The sequence below is a fragment of the Falco naumanni genome, chromosome 3 (genome assembly GCF_017639655.2).
Source record: "Falco naumanni isolate bFalNau1 chromosome 3, bFalNau1.pat, whole genome shotgun sequence".
Classification (NCBI taxonomy): domain Eukaryota; kingdom Metazoa; phylum Chordata; class Aves; order Falconiformes; family Falconidae; genus Falco; species Falco naumanni.
In genome coordinates this window covers 6839373-6860674 of record NC_054056.1, presented here as the reverse complement: position 1 = coordinate 6860674, position 21302 = coordinate 6839373, and the positions used below count along the sequence as shown (strand labels likewise).

At 51.7% G+C, this 21302-nt stretch overlaps 2 protein-coding genes across 4 annotated transcripts in view; both read right to left on the bottom strand.

The window, feature by feature from the left end:
- Positions 1-1146: 1146 nt before the first annotated feature.
- Positions 1147-10291, bottom strand: TMEM222 (transmembrane protein 222). 2 transcript variants are annotated; one of them, XR_005826646.1, is made up of 7 exons: positions 10147-10277; positions 7672-7756; positions 6858-6889; positions 5758-5854; positions 5462-5592; positions 4090-4433; positions 1147-3937 (listed from the first exon to the last, which is right to left on the bottom strand). XR_005826646.1 is itself a non-coding variant. In XM_040585487.1 (6 exons), the coding sequence occupies exons 1-6, from the start codon at positions 10260-10262 to the stop codon at positions 4346-4348; spliced, it is 549 nt and encodes a 182-aa protein (XP_040441421.1). In that variant the 5' UTR covers positions 10263-10291; the 3' UTR covers positions 1147-4345. The 2 variants fall into 2 exon arrangements, 1 of the variants encoding a protein (XP_040441421.1); XM_040585487.1 differs by having other exon boundaries at positions 1147-4433; positions 10147-10291.
- A 516-nt stretch (positions 10292-10807) lies between these two features.
- WDTC1 (WD and tetratricopeptide repeats 1) overlaps positions 10808-21302 on the bottom strand; it is a 31792-nt gene continuing 21297 nt past the window's right edge. For both annotated transcript variants that reach the window (XM_040585486.1, XM_040585485.1), the window contains 4 exons: positions 19998-20233; positions 19451-19619; positions 18837-19029; positions 10808-18686 (listed from right to left, as the gene is read on the bottom strand). In XM_040585486.1, the coding sequence (XP_040441420.1) occupies positions 18489-18686; positions 18837-19029; positions 19451-19619; positions 19998-20233 (796 nt within the window). In that variant the 3' untranslated portion in view covers positions 10808-18488. The remainder of the gene's footprint in view (positions 18687-18836; positions 19030-19450; positions 19620-19997; positions 20234-21302) is intronic.

The window sequence follows — 21302 nt, the reverse complement described above, 5'->3', positions numbered from 1 at the left end:
CCCAGCAGCAGTGCAAAGCTGTGCACGCTGGGCAGAGCACGTTCCTGGGGGGTTCTGCATCCTCACCTCATGCTCCAGTGACAGCCATGTGCAGGATAAACCCCTCGGAGGCTGCTGCCATCCCTACTGCTGGCATTTTGCAGCCCCAGAGCCAAAGCAGGGGCTGGAGTTAACGCAGCTGCAGGAGCAGCGTGATTTGGATCGAGGGGCTGAGCAGGAGAGGATCCAGGTGGTGTTTTGTAAGATGGCTGCACCATTAAATCCCTGAGCCTCGTACACAACCTAATTTTAAGGCTGATCTACTTCCCCCACCGCGCAGCTTTGGCCTCTGGATATCAGATGTAACGGAAAATCGGCTGCTGCATTAGCAATCGTTACAGCACTCGGAGGCCCAGCTTCCCTCGCTCCCAGTTCAGGCAGCAGCATCCTGCTGGGAGAGGGGAAAACGAGGCTGGCTCTTTGCATCCCACTCTGCTCTCGGCTCCTCTGTAGCTGCCGGCAGCCCCAGGCCCAGCACAGGCACCCCCTCCCCAGCAGCTTGCAGGGAAATGGGAGGCTCTGTTCTGGCAGGGGAAAGGCGCCAGGCGACCAGTGCCCCCAGCCTCCAAGAAAAGAGAGATGTCAGCCACTTAAGGGAATGGGAACTACTCACAGCTAAGGCGATCAACCTGCAAAAGGGGGCTTATCTTCTAAGAAAGCATCCTCCTCCCCCAGAGTGCTTGGCTCCCCCCCATCCCGGGCTCCGCTGAGCAGGCAGAAGCTTCGGGATCCACCAAGGGCAAGAGCAGGCAGAGCCCCTTCTCCCCCCAAACAAGACAAAGGCTGTTGGCAGGTCCTTGGCTTTAAAACCTGCAAACGCTTCCTGAGTTGCAGCAATTGGGTTCCTCCTGCCCCCAACCCCCCACCTCCTTCTCAACAGCAGGTCTGAAAATAGGGCTGCGTTTTCTCCCGGAGCAGAGCAAAGGGCGAGTTCATAAAGTAAAAGGTGTGGGAGCTTCGGGGTCCGGCTCCTGCGGGCAGCCAGACACGCTGCCTTGGCGCAGGAGAGGGGCCAGAGCTCAGCAGGCAGGGGGGATACCAACCCCACTCCGGGCTGATGGCTGCATGGAGGAGTCTCCACAATAAGAGATGTGGCGCTTGGAGACATCCACAGAAACAAGTTTTATTTCCCCTACCGTCAGGATTATGAAACCACAGAAGCAGAGTTTAAATATTTACAAAGTAATCCAGCGCCCCACAGAGATCAAGAGAACAAAGGATGAGGGTACCGAGGGCTTGCCCTCGTCGGAGAGAACAGCAAAGCCACGGAGCTCTGCAGCACGTGCAAAGAACAGGAGCATAAAATTGGCATCTGGAAGGTGAAGGACATGGTGAACCTTTAACGTGGCTAGTTGAAGGGGGCACTGCGAAGAAGCCAGCAGTGAGATGAAGGAAGCTGCACAGAGAGGACATTCCTTCCCCACCCACTCCTGCCACCTCCCACGCCAAGCAGCAGCAGCCTACTCCCCTGTAGCGGGGTGCTCCCGCGCTGAGCACCGCCGGGGCTTCGCCACACTCCCACCGCATCGCAGGAAGACCAAAAATCCAAGCAGCCCACCTGCCTCCCCCAGCATCCGACCTCTGCAGGCACCATCCTTCATTTCACGAGTACCGACGGCTTTGTGCGTGCAGCATGGACGTGCAGGCTGGCTTCGCAGTACCTCTGCTCGGGGCCTCGCGCTCCCGGGAGCCGTGTTTCCTTCGGATGCCCGGAGCCACCCTCCATCTCCGTCGGTGGAAGCGGGTCGGCTGTTCCGGCAGGACTTGGGCGAAGCGCCGCTCTCCTTCCCCGGCAGCCAGCGCTCAGACCCACTACAGGGCCCATTTGCTGCTGCTCCATTAAGGCTCCGTTCGAAACCCAGATCTGGTAAAAAGCATTAGGAGCAAACGACAAGGATTTTCACGGTGGGGAATGGCACTCAACATGTTTTCAGGAGTCCCAAGAGTGAGAACTGTGGCCAGCAGCCCCACTCCCAGCCTCCCCTGACAACCTGAAGTCTCAGCTTTGGCAACGCTTTTATAGCTTATCAATAAAACACTGAATCAACGTGTGAGACAGGCCTAAGAGTCTCTAGGTTATTGCTACTGCGTAAGACAGGTTGGCTTCAGCCCTGGGGCCAGGGACTCCGAGCACATCCTTGGCGGGTCACTCTGAGAAATCATACTTAAGTTAAAAACTGAGGCAAAAGACTAGTCTCTCCTGCTCAACTGGCTAGTGCTCGGGCACGCTAGCCAGCAGACTCGCTGGGTGGAGGCCACAGCGACACAGGGCAGCTCGGGAAGACACCATCCTTTCATCGTAAGGTTCTCTTTGATCAAGATCTTGGCTTTTTAATCAGCTCCAGGCCCAGCACCCTCCAGCCCACTCTCCACACAGGCTTGAAAGGACTGCACAGAGCAGACACCAACAACTATTTCAGTTCCAGGTAGATGCACATATCCACCCGCCCCAGAAAGGCCAGTACCAGATGACAGAGACAAGCGGGTGCCAAGGAATGGTTTAAGGGGTTATTTAAAAACGCCTGAGGAAAAGGAGAAAATGCAGAAACCGAGAAAGCCCAAGAGGAGTCCCCAGCCCTCCCATATGGCTAGAGTAGTCGGGGAGATGGGAGAAGATGGGGAGGCACGTGGGACAGGTCTGAGAGCCGGCAGGGTGATGATAAACAGGCTTCCCAGTCAGAGGAAGCCACAGAGATGGCACGCAGTCAAGAAAAGCTTTCTTGCTAGCCACAAGCGCTCCTTGAGGTTGAAATCCATCAGGTAGCAGAGTAGAGCTGGCCTTTCAAGGCACGAGTGGAAAAGCTGTTCTCCTTTCTTTGCAGTCAGAGGGGATCTGCTCAACTGCACAGAATCCTTCAGCCACACTTTTTTTTAAAAAGCCACCTGGCTCAGAGGCCCACAGAAAGCAGCATCTGCAGGCCAGAGCCTCAGCAAACAGAGAGCTGCATCCCTCGCCCTGGAAGAGGCTCTGGGTCGTGTCCAAATTCCCTTCCTACCTAGCACTAGAGAACAGCCTATGCCCCTACTGTCCCTCCTGTCTGATCCAGGGCTCAAAAGGGCCACTGGTACTCCAACACTGCCAGATCAGCATTTCTCATATCAAAGCCAGTCCTGCAAAGTGCTTTTACCCCTGGTGTGCTCACCAAAGCACGACAAGAAAGTAAACAGACCTTCACATTCACCATCCTGGAACCAGCCGCAAGAAGGCCAGTGCCCCAGTTTGCTGCTGCAAAACCCAGCCGGAACATGGGTATCTTCCATTCCTTTCACCTCTTCTTTTAATCTCTGATGGCCCCACTAAGCTCAGGTCTCGGGTGCTGCTCTCACGGATGCTTTCAAAACCCTACGCTAAGCCTTCTGCCCCAGAAATATGTACCTGCTGCGACCGCCACCTCTGCAGGCTCAGGTATGCTGCAACACAAAGTACTAAGGGATCAAAGGAAAGTAAGTGGCTCATGAAAAGCCTGACGACAATTTTAGATATTCAGAGCACAGGGAGAAGCAGGGGAGCTATATTTTCTCTGGCACAAGCTAAAAGGGACTTAGCAGTAGACTCCCAACTCTGCAACAGGCTGTTGAAAGTGTGCAGACTGCCATGAGCCATACCCAAGCCAGCCGATCGACTTTCCTGCCTTTCTGGGCTCACCAGCAGGACCAGACGAATTTGCCCTGCCACAGAGCGTTCCTCTGCACATCTCCTCAGAGGAGCGTCCTGCCATCAACACCTTGCTGTCGCTACTGGGGAGACCGTCGGCAAGTTCTACGGCACTCTACATCCCCAGGAGGAACCCCACACCTCCACTTTGAAACATGTGCTACAGGAGAGTTGTGCAACCGGGAAACAACAACTTCTTCTGGGAGACGCGGGAAATCTGAGGAAGCATCTGATGAAGTCTGCCTAGAGGAAGAAACCAGGCGATCAGAGAGAACCTTACAAGGTGTATCTGCTTGTGCTCCTGAACCAGGAGGCAGGGTTTGCCTTGCAGCTTTACCTGGCACTGAAAGCAAAGCTGCCCGCGCCTCTCCTTTCCTTATTGCGTTTTTACCTACCAAATTGCAGAAAGGGAGCACATTCAGGGAGAGAGCAGGAGGCTTCAGGACCCCTGACACTGGGAAACACCATCAACAGAACGAAAACAGAATGAAAAGAAGCCGGTTCCAGGAAAACAAAGATGAGCTGTTACAATGGAGTGGAGTTGCCACCTTCCCCAGAAAATGCCTCCCAGAGTCCCATGCCTCCGTCTCGCTGGATCAGTCACAGTTTCTTCCTTCCTGTGCCCACGGAATGGGGAGTTCACAGCTGCCATCACCGCAAATGAAGTGTGAGAACAATGGTCATGATCACCCCCAAGAAGAGGACAAAGGGAAGCCAGGTCTTCACAAATCCCCCTACACTGCAAAATGGAAAAAAGGGGAAGGGTTTAAACATAAAAAAAAAAAAAAAAAAAAAACAAATCAGCAGAGAAAGACAAAAAGGGGGAGAAGGATGTGAGAATAACAGGAGAAATCAGAGGGAGACAGATGCCCTTCTGACTTCCTTATCCACTGCTGGCACTGCCACACACCACACATCCTCGAGATTCAGTCGGTGTTAAAAGTTGAGACTAAATCAGGTCCACGGATAACTATATCATGAACAACAGGGCTGGACTCTCCTTCCAGCTTAAATTTGGGTTGAAGACTAGCACATTTCATATCTGCGCAGATGGGAATGGTGACAGGAGACCACAAAAAAAACCCCAACAAACCGCTACTACAGGCCTTTCAGACTGCTGGTGTGTTTAACCGAGACAGCAGGGACTACACTTGCCTAAAAGCTGGTAGAGAAGCTTTTCCAGAACGGGGAAGAATCAACAGAAGTGGAGCAACTCAAAAGCTTTATGTAGGGTAGTCCTCGCAGAATCTCCTCTTCAGGCACAAGGAGCTGAAATGGAGATTAAGTGCCCTTTCTAGTATGGAAAGCTCGGGGTTTCCCTCTTCACTCAAGCTGAAAGCTCCAGGGCAGTTGGAAATCTGACTAGTTTTTATGTAAACAAGATTCAAGAGAGGGAAGAGAAACCAGTAATCCTTGGAGACAAGCCATTCTGTGACCTTATGTTCTGACCTAACCCAGCCAAAAGACAACACAGAGTGAGATTTGCTTTAGCTAACATTTCCCAGATTCCAGGCACCCTAAATTAGCTGCCAGATACAGTATTTCGGGAGCAGCATTTAGTGCAACCCAGTAAGCACTCTTGGTTCTTTTCCTAAGAACAGGCAGCAGGCAGTGACAGTACCACCTACCAGCAACATACACCCACATGTTGTGGGGGAGAGATGTAACTCCCCTTTCCACAGGACAGGCTGAAGCTTTAGAGGGTTAGGAAAAACGAGAGAAACAGAACCCCTCTGCCTGCTTAATCTAGGCTGCTCCTCAGCTCACCTTACGTACTTCCCATACAGGAGTGAGAAGAAGCAGAGTTTCACCATGTTCCAGGAGGTGCTGTTATCGTATCTCATCAAGTTTAAGGCCAGAGCAACATGAGAATGGCAGTTATCACAGCAAAGGTTGTGCTGCAACAGAAGAAGGGGCATGGGATTAGAAATCCTGTTCCTGAGGCTCCCCAGCTCTGCAGCCTGCACTGGTGCAGAGCCACAGGTCCCACTCCTGCGGCAAGGACCCAAACACTGGGGAGATGTTCCCCCACACAGACAGGGACATCACCACCGGAGCCGTACCATTCGGTGCTTGTACTCCTCCGAGGCATCGTGTACAGCTGTGTCCCAGGCATTGGGACCAGTGGAGTACACCTTGCTGGGATCCAGTTTCCAGTACCTAGAAGGGTGAGAACAGATGTCTTCACGTTACTGCTGCACCTTCACAACTTCTTGCTCTTCCCAGCAGGAAGACGCTTAAAGGACTGAAGAGAAATCTTATCAATGCATACAAGTATCTTAAGGGTGAGTGTCAGGATGGGGCCAGGCTCCTTTCAGTGGTGCCAGTGACAGGACAAGGGGCAGTGGGCACAAACTGCAACAGAGGTAGCTCCAGCTGAATACGGGGGAAATTTTCTTTACTGTGAGGGTGGCAGAGCGCTGGCACCGGCTGCCCGGGAAGGCTGTGGGGTCTCCTCTGGAGACATTCAAACCCACCTGGACGTGACTCTGTGCAACCTACCCTGGGAGAGCCTGCCTCAGCAGGGGGTGGGACTGGGTGATCCCCAGGGCTCCCTTCCAGCCCCACCCGTTCTGTGAAATCCACTGCCTCGGGAGTCCATAGAGCTGAGCTCTTCAAGACCAACGTTTGCTGCAGAGCGCAGCAGAAACTACTGCTCAGCACCCTCAGCCTGACAGCACCCCAGCAAAAGAAACCGCAGACCTCAGGGGTGCAGACAAAACTCTGACCTGCTTTCACGTCCTGCGATACAAAACCTTCCAGCCATTCAAAACAGACACACAAAACCCAGGCACCTCTCTCCTCCCCCCAGAAAATCATTAACAGGATGTGAGTGACAACAGTTCACTAATATAGGGCAGGCAGCATTTACTTGGAGCATTTGTTGTTAACATTATATTAAAATGTTTTAGCCTTTTCTTTTCCTTTTTTTTTTTTTTTAATAAAGGCTCCATACATCTCTAGTTATTAATGCCATTACATTGCTGTCACAATTCTAAAAAGATTTAATTTAATGTGGTTTCTTGAAAAGCAGAGACAGTCCACTTGAATTAAGGCATCTGAACAACAAGAAAAGCAATATTATAGCATGTCTGTCTCCATGAATTAAAGGACATCTGCAGGTCAGTTGGTTAGTTTAATAAAAACTAACAAGAGCACTTACTTCACTGGCTTCCCAAATGCCATGTTGTCTTCCTACAAAAAAGGAAAAATGTCTCAAGAGGACAACCCCGCGCAATATTCATGACATGCCTCTTGCTGGAAGGCCTCACAGCCCACGATTGCTTAGTGATAAAACTGTCACATTGCCTCAGCAGTCTCAAGACACCAATCTTATTTGTGCGTCTGGATTTAGATTTCAATTGTTTTCATACTCCTGTTTGGAGCATGAGTATATTTATACTCTATACACGGTGACATCATCTAGCTATATGGTGTAAATACTTTGTTCCCCCTCTTTTTTTTTTTTCTTAATTGTTAATACCTTGTTGACCCAAAGTTGTAAATGTCCCAATCTGTTTAGAGTATTAATTACCTTAAATTAAAACTCCCTTACTTTCAAAATCCACCAGACTATAAAGCAGTTTAGAAGACTGGCACATACCTACACTAAGCAGCATGAAAGTAACAGCCATGCTGAGGAAGCTAGAACACAGCTTCTACTACTCAGATTTAAGATGACTGTAAGGAAATTTAAGTCCAAAGCTCCTAATTAAGGGTCTGGACTGCAAGATTTTTCCTCTTCTGCTCACCAAACTGAACCAGTCACTACTCATCATATCCCCCAAACGACCTCCACTGGATAGCAGCCCACAGAGTAACAGCAAAGACCCATGATCTTCAGAAACTTCTAAAGCCATTACTTTGCAGAACTTTGAGCTGCAAAAGACGAGGGATGGTTCAAAAGTCACCAGCAAAGGTGAGAAGCAGACCAAGCAGAGATTCTCCTTAAGCACCTGGATCCATCATCTACTTACTGAGACAAAGTACGGCCCCGCAAAGTCCCGAATGACTCCAGTCGACGTGCAGATACCCATGTGGCCAATGATCGGGAAGAGCCACCTACCAAGGCAACAGGCAAACCATCAGGCTGAGGTATTCGTCCCCCGATCACACCGAGTGCGTGCAGCATACTGCCAGGAGACTGCTGGAGCGGCTGTACCGCCAGCTGCATAGCATGGGATAGATGGGCACAGTTAATGCGTTGTACGCAGCTGAGAGAAGAAAGCAGGTTGAGCCAAAGCCAGGCAAAGACCGGTAAAGACGCAGAAGAGGTAAAAGCGAAAAAGAAAAACGTGCAGGGAATACCCAAAGCCGTGCTGACAAGCAGGTCTAGTCAGCTCATCTGCGGGGCAGTCAGGGTCCAGGATTTCACTGTGACTGACGGCAGTTACAGCGAGCACAAGACTCCAAAGGCCTGCACTACACATGGCCCTGGCCCTGGCCAGTGTCCCAGAACAAACCCATTTGTGTACGCAAGTATAAAGGTTAGATCCAGGAGAAACTGCCTTGAGATAAAATCGGACTGTCCACTTCAACAACTGAAAATAGGATCACCCTGCCCATCTTCCCATTCACGCTGCAGCTTTTCACAGCAAACTAGATTTAAACATCTCAGACAGAAAATAGGGCTCCTGGCTTCAGGAAGAACGTTCCCTCCCCTAAATGATCCCATTGTTTCAAAGACCTTCTCCTTCCCGCTAGGTATCTACAGCCCTAGGGAGCAGCATATTTATATCCCAACCCCCTTCCATCATCATCGCTTAGAAGTAAACACTTCAGGGCAAGTTACAGCGCTCTCCCACATTCTCAGGTTTGCTGACCTCTCTCCGATTTCTCACTCCTCTCTCCCTGAGGGACTGTGTGCAGTGACTAGTATTTCAGAAGAGACTACAGCAATGCTAAACAGCAACAGATTCACAAGCCACAGCTCATTTAGAGAGGTCCTAAAACTATCAAACTGCAAAGGGATTGAGACGGTTAGCTATTATAAAGAAAGACAAGCCGTACACACCAATAAGGGTAGCTGAGTTATAAATAGCATACAGCTCCTGTTGATAACATAACCCTACGACGTGGAGAAAGGGCTCTGCAAAGTTTGATGTTCTGCGCTTTCATCACTTACCCCTCTGCATGTTCCTATCTGGTGCAATGCAAAGCAGCCAGACAGTTTGGCTATCTGTGCAACATTTTATCAGCTAGAAGCGATGGCTGAATATAACGCTGTCACAGCATTGCCACCTTCAAAGGTCTAGACGCTTCTTCCTTTTTTTAATCCTCCTCTCAGCACTGACTAGCTTTCAAGCCTCCATATCCAAGGATGAGAGGAAACATCAGAGGGAGAAAACGGAGCTATTACGTAGTCTAATGAGAAATCTTGCCAAATAACAGCACTGAAATTTCTGCTGCAAAACAAAACCAACAGGAAGATGCCACTATTCATCAGGGAATGAATCCACAAACGGATGCCCAGTGACTCTGGCAGCAGGACAACTCTTCATCAGTCCCAGTGGGAGATAAGATGGTTAAAAGCTTTGGAATGGCCTTCAGGAAAAGATTAAGGGTGGAAATTTTAAGCAATCAAAAAAGAAAAGAGGTAAAAACCAGTGCTGGTTTGAAGCTGTATGCAAGACAGCAACAGGAAAGTTGCAGCTTCTCCTCATGGAGGAGAGTTACGGTGCCATTCCCAATCCTGGCACAGACCACACCACGTCTTCTACCTGACTTTCGGCTCTGGCTCAGTAAACATTATCACCTGATTTGAACCGGGAGGGAAGAGGAAGGCATAAAAATAAGCCCTTGTGTTCCCAGACTACCCCCAAAGCCACATTTTGCAGCTTTCATTTTCCCACGTTCTCCTTGGAGCCTGCTTACACTTGGCTGTCGGGCCTGGGAAGGCAAATCGACTTCTAACTCCTTTAAAGCAAAGCACAGAAGCTCTCCTCAAGGCAGAAGGTAGTCTAAGGTCCCCGCAGCCAAACCCTTGCTCCAAAACCATGAAAGACTTCCCACGTTTCACTGAATCCCCTCCATTCCCGCTCCTGTAGGGACAAGCCCGCTCACCACACAGCCTTCCCCGCACCCCCACGCCCTCGCTGCGGGGAGAGGAGCACCCTGCCCCACGGACAGAATCCCACAGAGGCCCCGACGCAGCCTGGCACTCAGTCACCCCAAAGCAGGCCGAGCCCCCCGGGAGCAGGCCAGGCAGCCAGTTACCCCGGTCTGTCTGCCCCAAGCGAGCCGGCACCCGCTTACCCCAAAGCAGGCCGGGCTCCCTGCCAGCTCCGGAGCAGGCTGAGCGCCCGGGCACCCCGAAGGGGGCCAGGCAGCCGGGCCCGGGGAAGACCGGGGGGGGCCCTGCCCGGGCCCGGGCCCAGGCCCAGGCGGCCCACCGGGCCCCAGGCCGGCCGCCCGCCGCCGGAGCCGGCCGGGAGCGCAGGGCCCGCACTCACGTCAGGACGGGGATGGGGGTCCACACCACGCAGTAGGGGAAGCGGCCGCGCTCGGCGTCCAGCCCGGCCCCACCGCCACCATTGAACTGCTTCATCTTGGCCTCCGCTTCCGCCATCACCGGGGCCCGCCCCTTGCCCGCCGCGGTTGCGTCACTTCCTGGAGACCGCGCCCGCTTCCGGGCACGGCCGGTAACCAGGAAGCGCCCGTGCGGGCCTCACCGCCCCGGGCCTGCCGGGCCCAGCGCCCCCGCCGCGGGGCCCTCCCCGTTCCCGGGGGGGGCGTCGGGCTGGAAGGGCTGCTGCTTGCCCAGGGGCGGGCTGGCGGCTCCCAGCCCCGGCACAGCCGGGCTTCGCCTCCCCCGGGCCTCCGGCGGCTCCGCGCAGGGCCCGGCTGTGTGGCCCAGCTCGGGTGAAGCTGCTCCAGGCAGGTACCGTCACCCCTCGCACCTACCTTGTGCGGCTTCGCCACAGGAACCGCAGCAGCGAGCTTCTCCCTGCTGCCCTTCCCCGGATCAGAAGCGGGGAGAGTCGCCCCCGGGAGCTGCCGGGGCGAGGAGCCCCTCGGGGAAGTGCCAGAGCAGAAATAAGCATCGCCCCGAGCCTCCCACGAGAGAGGAGGTACTGCAAGGGGAGGAACAGCATTTACAAATGGAGAATCGGATTAGAAAAATAACAATTGCTTTATTAGGAAGTTTAATTCAAACTACACGAGAAAGCTGAAGAAGAAATGTTTATTCCAGATTTCCACCCCACCACAACACACTCGGCAAAATACAGAGTGATAACTCACTGAACTAGTGGGAAGAACAGGGAGGACAGCGCTTGCCCCGGCCAGCGGACCCAGGGTGGGGAGGTTCTGCCCAGCGGGTGCAGAAGAGCTGCCGAGCGTCCAGCCACCCCCCTCCTCTTCGCATCCTTCCATGCTTTCCTTGGAAGCCGCTTATTTCCTCCTCACACAGACCCCTTGAGCTGCATTTCCCTCCAAAGGCCCATAGTTACCAGAGCTCTCCAGCACGGTTTGTGGTGTTACACAGCGTGATGCCAAGGGGGTTTGCTAATAAAACAGTCTTGTCCCCTTCCTGCACGTGGTTGGGTTCCTCCTCCCGCGTAGCTCCAGCACACGGAGCAGAGGCAATGCAGAGCCAAGCACTCTGCTCACAGAAGGTGCTGGCTTTTGTTATCAGCAAATCCCGTTAATGGCAAGAGCCACACTCCCCACGGTCATCACAAACTTACAGCTTCCACGTAACAGCCCCACCTCTTACCGAAATTTCTCTCCATCAAAGACTTATCTCCATGTGTTTGGCTTTCCATTACCTGACTTTGTTCGATAATTAAGCCGAGCCCAGCCTTCCACATTTATCAACGTGTTCTCTGTTCTGGGGGCAGAACAGCACTTACGTGCTCACTGAATTTTAGCCTAGTGAAGCTTCCAGGTTGAAAGCCCAGGAGATCCGTAACCTCTACCTATAACAGAGGCACATCAGAGACACCGATTTCCAGTTGCCGGCATGGCAGCAGAAAGCACTGGCTAACAGTCTAGTGTAGAGGTAGCCTACCTGCCCTCAATATACGCTAACTTGTCACTGGAGTACGCAGGCTTCACACAACTAGCTTAGTAACGCACTGAAGACTACATTTCCTCGCCTCTACTGAGCCCTCAAGAAATCATCTAACATCCCATCTCATTTCCTAGTCTAGACCATGTTTTAGGACAGCCCCTCCAAGACAGGGGGCTGCTTCAGAGGCATCCAGGTGGAAGCAGAGCCATCCACCACGGGCGCAGAGTGGCTCAGGTCTTGTCTCAGCGTGACCTGTCACTGAGTTGATCAAGAGCCTGAGATCGTGCCCCTCGGAATCTGATAGTGAGGGAATTCACAAAACAGTCCAGTTCCAAAAGAGAAAAAGCTGAGGAAATACACTCTCGAGAGCAAAGCCATGCCTGGTGCTTGGGTTTCTAACAGACACTTCCTATTTTGGCACTTCGCATGGAAGATGCACACAAAGGTTGTGTGTTTCAGTGAACACCTTTTGTTCGATGAAGAAAAATACTTGCATTGATTTGCTCCAGGCTAACATAAATATCAGAGATTGTTAAAAATCTATGAATAGAGGCCAACGTTCACATCAGCTAATGTGGTCCTGGCGTGTTTGTCAGATTAGGCGATGGATTTGCTCTTCCTGCTTGCGTCTCAGAGGCTGCTAAGCAGCGTATCACCAGGGACCAGCTCCCTTGGCAAAGCCACGCTGCAGGGACGCCGCTGACAGCCTCAGTAGGACACATCTCCCTGCAGTGCCGCCTCACACCTTCCCCTCCTGCGTGGGCAGGGGCCATTTCAGACACCCCAGCTTATTCCCCCTAAAACCAAGCGCAAGGAAGGCAAACCCGGCTGCTGGAGCACGGGAAGAACACTGTTTTTCCCCAGGCTGGATTTAAAAAAAAAAATAAAATAATAAATCAATACAGCACTCCTGTACTGCACAGCTTTCTTTTGTGTTTGTCAGGCAAGCAGAAGGGCTCTCCATCCCCAGTACCACACTGGCAGAAAATGGGTGAGCTGTAGCTGACAGCAGGGTCTTCCTAGCGACAACTGGGAAGCTGCTGCTGTTCTACGGCTATTGATCTAAGCAGAATACAAAACACCTGAAGTCAGCAGGGAAAAATAGCTGCAGTTGGAAAAGAAACTGCGGGGGGGTGAGGCAGGGGGAGGGGGGGAAACAGGGAGGGGAGAGCAGGTAAGAAGTTCTCCATGCATAAAATTAAAGGCTGAGCTTTTTATTGCAGCTATCTTGCCTGACTACAATACTGGATCGATGTACAGAGCAGGAATACTGCCATCATTGTTTTTGCAATCTCTCATTTGACAAGAAACAAAAGGTTTCACTCCCACTTCTGCCAGCGAGTCGCCACCGATGGCTCCTCTCTCCCCCGTTGTCAGCAAGGAAGCAGCTCTACCACCCGTCAGCCCCAAACGTCCTCAGGACGACGAGGACATTTGCCTGCTCGCTGCAGGTGCTGGTGCACCGCTCGCACCCCGGAGATGCGGAGCCGTTCCGAGAGGAGAGCCTGTCCACTCTGGGAAGGAGCGGCCCAGACCGCACAGCGGTTCGGTTTGTCCGAGTGCACGCCACCATGGCTGGAGCTGGAGCTCAGCCTGGGAGGGATTCGGTTACCTCCCCTTTCTACCCCGGCTCATCTCTGAGCCTGAAAGAAGCAGGCACCCAGCCAGCTCTTGTTCAGTAAGCAGCTTCCTTGGGAACCTTCCCTGTTGTGACAGCTCAAACATTACAGGGACTGCCAGAACCAAACCACTCAAGGAAGAGATCCCCTCCCCCTTCTGACATTGACAACTGAGGCAGCAGCAGGCAACACCGCGTGCAGGAGTCTATTTAAAATGTCACCGAGGCACAGGCTGATGGAGGACACCAAGGCGTCCTTCCCCCGCCCTGGAGGTGATGCTGGGGTGGGTTGCTTTGCGTTTTTGTTGTTCCTTTCCTGTGGTCTCTGCCTGCTGCAATCTGACAGCCTCTAATCGCTCAGCATGAACCAGAAACGTCACTCTCATCTGTATTGATGATGGTGCTACTCACAAGCGCAAGAACATACGCAGGCTCTGCCACCCACCCCAAAAGCATGCCCCTAAGCCATCTCACCCCTCAGCTTTAACCTTCAGGTCTTTTCTGCTTCCCTGTCACTTGAAAGCTCCATTTCCCTCTCTCTCTCCCTCTCCAACTGACACAGCCAATCCACAGGGCAACTTTTAGGTTTAAAGAAAAAAACACGTTTCTCAGGGACAAGGGGCACAAGGTGGAAGCGCTCAAAGAGCCAAGTGCAGGTCACGATGATTTCTCAGCTATGAAATCCACGTAAAGGCCCACCTTCTCTCCTTACCAGCCCCAGAGAGGGTCCAGATCAGTCTCATCTCCTGCAGCAGCAAGGCCTGAACAAGCTACGAGGAGCATTAACAGGCAGAGGACTGAATTGCTCACTGCAACAACAGCAGGCAGTTTTCTGTCATCCTGCTCCCATTTTGCTCAGAGACAGGAGCCATCTCGAGCCCTTTGCAGACTTGTTCCTGGCACTGTGAACAGTTACATCAGAGAAAAGCAAACTCATCAGTAGGGCTGTGATTGCTCCTCTCCCCCACATCCCAGTGCGTATCACTCCTCTCCCTCCTCAACCCAATTCCCTTACCCAAATTACAAATAAAACTCATTTTCTGGGTCCTTCTAGCCATTTCCACCGATGATTCAACCACTCAGCTTCCCCTTCCATGCTTCCTCTTTGTCCAACCACTCAGTCCAAGATCTGACCTAATTAGTTGATTGCCAATTCCAGCTGTGGATGCACACTGCTTTGTTAGAGCAGAGCTGTCTTTTAAAGCAATAATTTATATCAGACAGAATTTGAAATGAAGAGGCCTCAAAAGGCCTTCAGCTGAAAGATGTCCAACAGGAATTTTTAAGAGAAGAGGTCAAATGGATTCTGAAAATAGCAGGCTGGTTTTCTAACTCTCACTTAAGGCCTGGCATTGTGCAGCTTGGAGGGCAGGAAAGTATTTGGGAGGTTTTGCAGCAGGAGCCCAGAGGAGAAAGTGAGTTTTTGATAATCCTTTAGCAAGGGATCATCTCTGGGTCTAAACGTAGATGTCCAACACACCACGCTGAGTGTGAGACACTTTAAGGCAATAAGTGTGCTCTTTCTGACAGCGGAAACATCTCAGAGTATCAGTCAGTAACACGGGGGCTCAGGCAGGTGACCTTGGGTCTGCCTCACAGCCTAAGTCACCAGGGCTCTGCTTCTCAGGGCAAAAGGCGATTTGAGAAGAGCTAAAAGGCAAGGATGGACTGTTTTCCCTCCTCAGCTTTTTGCCTCCCCCTCGCTCACCTCTAACTCTTGGGTTCAGCAGGGACTTAAAGAGGATTTTATTAATTCTAGCCCCCACCCTGACCAAACATGATTCAGAAAACCTAATTCCATTACAGCACCATTCATCTTTCTGCAAGATGTGCACATCACTGCTCTCTTCCCCAGCAAGCCCCAGGCTGCTGTTCTCATCTTCACCCCAATCTCTGCAGCTTTGGCTCTAAACCAAGCCGGAGGCGGACGCTGCTCCTGAACACAGCCCCGGCTCCCGCTCCACCGCCAGATCTGAGCTGCCACACCTGGATACACTAACATCAGCACTGAGTACCCACCACGGCTCACAAGCTGTTTCAGGCTCCGCAGCCCCCTTTCCCACTCAGGTTTACTGGGGCCTCCATTCTCCACGAAGCAGCCCCGCTGAACAGACAACATCCAGCCCAAGCAGGCCACCCTCCACCCACCCTTGTCCACCTCCACAGTGGAGAAAGGTAGAACAAAGCCAGAACAATCCCCCAAACAAAATGACACCAAGAAAGAACTAGAACAAAGAAATGTTTAATTGCTTAACTCTTTCTCTTCCAGGGACCAGAGAAACAAGTTTTCTGCTCCTTCTAATGAGGGCAGTAAGGCTTGTGTGTTACCTCTACAACTGCAGGGGCAAAATTTACGAGATGATCATCTTTAGTACTTGAAAAAGCGAGAAGCAATGGTCACTGCAACACTAAGAGAATCCTAGAGTCTCCTAACGGAGAGCCCACTGCTAGAATACAAAAATAAAGGAGGCATTTCTGCATACCCCAGGCTAGAAAGAGTTAACCAGAAAGAGCAGGAAGAAGCTTTCCCAAAGAGGGGGTTGAAGTAAACAGCAGAGGTCAATAAAGCAACATCTCCCTACTTCCCCAGAATGTTTTTTCTTTCACCAATAAATACAAACTCCTCCTTAACAAGCGACAAAGTAGGTAATCTGCCCACAAAAAGGGGAAAAGGGGCTAGAGGCAGAAAGATTTTTCTTTCCCCTTCTCTCCCATTATTATTTATCTTTTTAAACCAAAGCAGCCATTAAAAAAAGCAATCCACTGCAGAGGCAGGGAATCTTGTAGCTTTCACACTGCAACTGGCAGGTAAAAGAGCTGCACTGTCTCACAAGGGTAAAACCAACAAAAAATAGCTGCCACAGCAAAAGGTGAATGGGGAGGGAGAGGTTTGTTCTCTTCAGAGCTTTCCACCTCAGTCTCTCAGTTTAAAAAAATCAAAGTCTGCAGACATTGTCTACTGAAAGCTGAAAAAAAAAGTTTGAGTGGGAGGAGAAGAGGAAGGAGAAAAAAAAAAAAAAAAAAAAAAAAAGGATGCGTCTAGCAGGAAAGCCTTAAGCAAAAAACAGAAAAGGCCAGACCAGTCAAAGCAGCCACCCAAGTGAGAAGAATTTTCTGCTGTCTCTGGGTTTTGAGAAGCCTTGAGTGCTGGGGTACATCTGGGGTGGGGGAGCTTGTACACAACCAAACAGGTAACCGAGCAAGCAGTCACATCCACCGGCGCCGGTACTTTGTGAAAACAGGCACACATGCCCTCAGCATCCCAGTGACAGCCTGGCCCAGGAGGGCTCTGCTCCAGCAGGAGATGGTGGGCAAGCCTGCCACCGCAGCCTGCCAGAGCACAAGGGTAGCCAGCTGTTTCTGGGTGCCCAAGGGCATGCTGCCACAAGACTGAGGTTCACTAGGGCTCGGTTTCACTCACACGTGAAAAAGTAGATGCCCTTCTTTGTCTGAGGGCCAGAGATCAGGCCCCGCTTGGTTCCACTGAGACTACAAGGCGGGTGTGTGGGACCTCTCCGCAGAGAACAGTGTCCTTGGAGAGATGCTGCCAGCTATGAGACTGACCTCTCTCCCTCCTGTACGAGGCTCACTCATCTCATAAAGACTGTTCTGGAAGGGAGAGGAAGCCCGTTACCCTCATCAGCCAGCACTGTGCAGTCTCTCTCATCAATGCCTGGCAGCCAGAGAAGGAAAGGGAGGCCTCTCATCTTTCTACAGCAGCAACAGGAAGACCAGGGATTGCACCACATGGAAGAACAGCCCTATTGCAGCACACACACATGCACACACACTCCCAGACACACATCTCACACCCCTGGGACCAAGGCTAGCATGTTCAGACCTTCAGCAGTAAGAGATACGAGACAGCACAGAGCAGTTAAGATCTCCAGGGGCTCTTTGGTCTTAGTTGATAGTCCTAAAAAAAAACCCCAACCTCTTCGGATTCGGTTCTAGCACAGCTGTGAAAGATCTATTCGATATTTAGTGTTTGGCAACTGCAAGAGGGAAAAACAGGGCTGCACGTTACAGGAGAGGGGAAGGAATGAAGTACAGTGCTGTGTTCTAGGTGTCCTCCTGGCTTTGCAGCCAGAGTCAGTGTGTGGAAAGCGCCAAGAGGAAGGAGGGTTCCTGAGAGGACCACTAATCTGTCAGATGTTATGCCAACGATGAGGCGGAGAAGGTCCACCTAAGCCAAGACAGAGCAGCTGACCGCACAAAACCGCTGCTGTCTAAAAGCTCGAAACTTTACTTGCAACTTATACACGGTGGCAACGTTCTCAGCTCCAGCGCAGGTGACATGGAGAGAAGGTGAATACAGCTACACAGTTTGGGCAACAGAAAGAGAAACTCTGGAAGAGTGCTGTTACCAGCCCTTTTCCTCAGCAGCTTTAGCTACGCGAGTCCTAGGTCTCTGATGGAACCTGCTCCCATCGCTGTCACCTTTCTCCACGGGTTCATAGACCACAGAAGGAAGTATCTGAACTGAGCAAGCACGTCCTGCCCTGTTGAGCTGCACATACTCAGTGCCTTCACCAATTCATCAACTAAGATGCCCAGGGACAAGACAGGCAATATCCAGTCCTTAATACAACACAGCCACATCTGGTGACAACGTGTTAAGAGATGGAAGCCAGAAGAAAGATGTTACGGGACACAACAGGTGTTTCATGGCCAACAATCCTAAACCAGGGGCCTCTAGACAGGCTGGTAGCACAAAAGCAGAGTCAAGCTTTCAAAACCAAGATCACTGCAGTAAATTCATTCCATAACCCCTGCCCTAGGTTTGTATTTTATTCAGGAATTTAACATCCCCTCTGCAAATGCATGAATCAGGCAACATCCCCCTGTACCAGATCATACAGCAGCTCTGGGGAAAAGATCACCAGCTTACACTGCTTATAGACAACTCAGACACCCCTGTTGGGACTAAATTCCACTAAAGGCAAACCCCGGACTGCACTGCCATGCTGCTCAGTAGCGTGACGGGAGAAGGAGGAGGTGGTGGCGATGGTTTAAAGAGACGGCCGCTCCTGCCCCTGCCAGCTTGTCCTACTCTGTGCATAGTGCGAAACAGTGCAGTCATTCATCAGAGAAAGTTCAGGACCAAGGAAACTAGGTTCCCTTTCAGCCAAACAATTAGAGGAAGGAGAGGCAGTTCTGTTTTAGCTGGGCCGGCACTGGACTTGCCCCTCTGAGCTGTCTTCATCATCTGAGCCTCCAGCCCCACCACTGGTCAGTCCTGTAATCCGGTACCCCATGTTCAGCAACATCACCTCCAGCGGGTCTGCATTCATTCGTCTCTGGTTAGCTTGGGAAGCACCTTCCATGTCTACTACCACGCGGCCATTAAGGGTTTCACTCTGCAAGACAAGAAGGGAGAGAACTCAGCGAGGCAGCGCTAAGACCAAAGAGGGGCTGTTACTGCTGCTGCAACTATCAAGAGAACCCAGTAGGAAAGGCCAGTATCTCTTACATCTCATGACAAGACAGTCTTTCACCGTGGCTCTTACCTCTGGCCTAGGGTTCCACAGTCGTACAACTGGGTCGATGCCACTGGTAGCCAGGAAGCAGTAACTGGGATGAGGCTGGAGACAATTGACAATCGACTCGTCTCCCTGCAGCACTCTAACCAGGTTGGTGGTTTCTTTCTCCCAGATGAAGAAGGAGCCGTCATCTGACCCACTGACTATGTACTGTGCATTGCTAGGGTGAGAGGAGCAGAGACTGGAGATCACAGCTCAGAGCCAAAGCTAGTCTCTAGTAGACATGAGAATCTCAGTTGGCTTCTATAATCAGCAGGCTGCCACCCCTCACGCTTATGGATCCAGATAAAGCTTTCTGTGTTGGTTCCCTCCATCCCCGGGATTCACGTTTTCAATCCCAAATGGATTTCCTGAAACGCTAGCCCAACCGGGTCCTCCGTGGATCTGCTACTCAACCAGCTACGCATGCAGCCACACAAGGAGGAGGGTTTCTGTCATCTTTTTCAACCCTGCAAACCAGCGTCAGCATCATTTTATGAACAGTCACATGGGGCTACGCATGAAGCTTTATCCGATGGAAGAGAGCACTCTGCTGCTGCTCACACTCCTGTCCTGCATCCCTATACGCTCTGCCAACATACCTGCCAAAGAAATTGGCCTCTTTGATGTCTGTAGTAGTGTTACAGTGGCCACAGTATCGGAATTTGTAGTCGTAGCTGCGCTCCCTCAGCACCATCTCATCCTCTGAGATGGAATCCTTGCGGCCTGTGGCTCGCAGCCGGATGGGGCCACCCCCTTTCTTGTCTTCAGCTGGAAGGACAACAGATTTCCCTCGTCACAATTTGGGGAGGAACACATTCTAAGCAAACAGCACTCCAGGAGACCCCAACAGCTTTAGAGAACAGTTAAGGACAATTCCAGCAGGGAGCTGGGCTTAGAGCACACGCTTCCTCCCAGATTATCTCCTGGGTACATCAGACTCCTTTTATCATAACTCTTGCTCAAGAGCAAACCAGGACGAGGCACACGGCAAGAACAGGCTCAGGCCAGTTTTTGTGCATAGTAACAATCAACCTCCCTCAGAAATTGGAGCTTTACTTCAGAGTGGCAGTTTAAGGAGAAAATTCCTTGTCCGATCATTAGATTTTAGTATAACCTTGAAGAACCACACCGAACACTGGCACTCACCGTTATCACTCTTGGAGAAGAGGGCTGCATTGATGTCTCTGTCTAGTGCATCGCAGGCACTACTATGTGCTTGTTCTGGGAACTTCCCTTTAAAGTCATCCAGACACTCCAGTGCTTCTGCCACGTACTTGAGTTCAAATAGACAACGGGCAAGACGGAAATGGGCTTTCAGGTGGCATGGATTCAAGGATATGGCCTTCAAGCAGTCTCTTAAAGCATCATAATGGTCCCCATCCCTGAAGAAAAGGGAGTGGTGGATTAGACAGCCCAAGCAGAAACAGCATACATTTTCCACTGCCGTTTCCCAGCCCTCATCTCACTCCAAAGCTTGCTGTTTCCAGCTCTCTCCACGCAAGCAGACACCCCACAAGCTCGCCTACTAACAGCGTTTGCTGCTTCTCAGGAGCACCGTCTGACCAAGCCCCGCTTCTCAAACGCACCCCCACACCTACGCAGCCAGCCCTGCACTGTGACCACACAGGGGAGCCCAGCAAGTCTTGACCTGCCATTTTAAATCCGCCAGAGCAGAGCTCACTGCTGTAACACATTTCGGGAAGTCCTTTGAAGATGGAGGATGCACCAGCCCTCTGGCCAAGCAGACACAAGGCCTCTCCTGCAAGGCAAGCGGGGCCTCCACAGAGCACGGCAGCTCACGCGTGCCCCTTGGTGGACGCACGGCGTGGCAGCACGCATCCCTGCCCACCGCGCATCCCTGCCCACCGCGCACCCCTGCCCACCGCCACAGCCACCCGTGGCCCACGGGAAGGAGCTACAGGACCATCACTGGGCTTCACAGCCCTGATGGCCAAATCCCTAAAGCAGCAGTCTTTTCTCGCTTTTATAGGAAAACCCTTTAAGTTTTAGAAAGCAGCGTTATAGCGGACTAGTATCACAATGGATATTTATATCCTATTTACAGTTACTGGAGACTACGCTGGACTTCCCTAAGCTCCACGGCTGTGGGAATAAGAATGCCTCTGGGAGCAGGGGAGACTCAACGAGCCTTGCGTGCTGGTATTCAGTTCAGCCTGACAGAGGCTGAGAAAACAGCCTGAGCTGACGCCTGGTGTACCAGCATCGAGCCTAAACTGTTCAATGGCATCACAGTCTGTCTTAAGAGAGTGCCAAATCTCCATATGATGGCTAATAACAATAACGGTTTCACACCTGTAACCTACGTGCACTGCACCTACCCAAGTCTGAAACAGTCCCAAGAGGCAGGGGGCGAACTGCCCTGTACCCTCCACAGAGTGACAATTTTAGGTCACGTGGAGCCTTTGTCAGGGAAGAGGTGTTCCCATGTCT

Bases quoted from the DNA above. Each gene is read 5' to 3' on its own strand.
- TMEM222 (XM_040585487.1), bottom strand. From the start codon at position 10,262: ATGGCGGAAGCGGAGGCCAAGATGAAGCAGTTCAATGGTGGCGGTGGG. The intron at 5,855-6,857 runs GTAAGTGCTCTT...TCACCCTTCTAG, and splicing joins GCATTTGGGAAGCCAGTGAA to GTACTGGAAACTGGATCCCA. The intron at 4,434-5,461 runs GTGAGCTGAGGA...TCCATTTTGCAG, and splicing joins CTGTATGGGAAGTACGTAAG to TGTAGGGGGATTTGTGAAGA.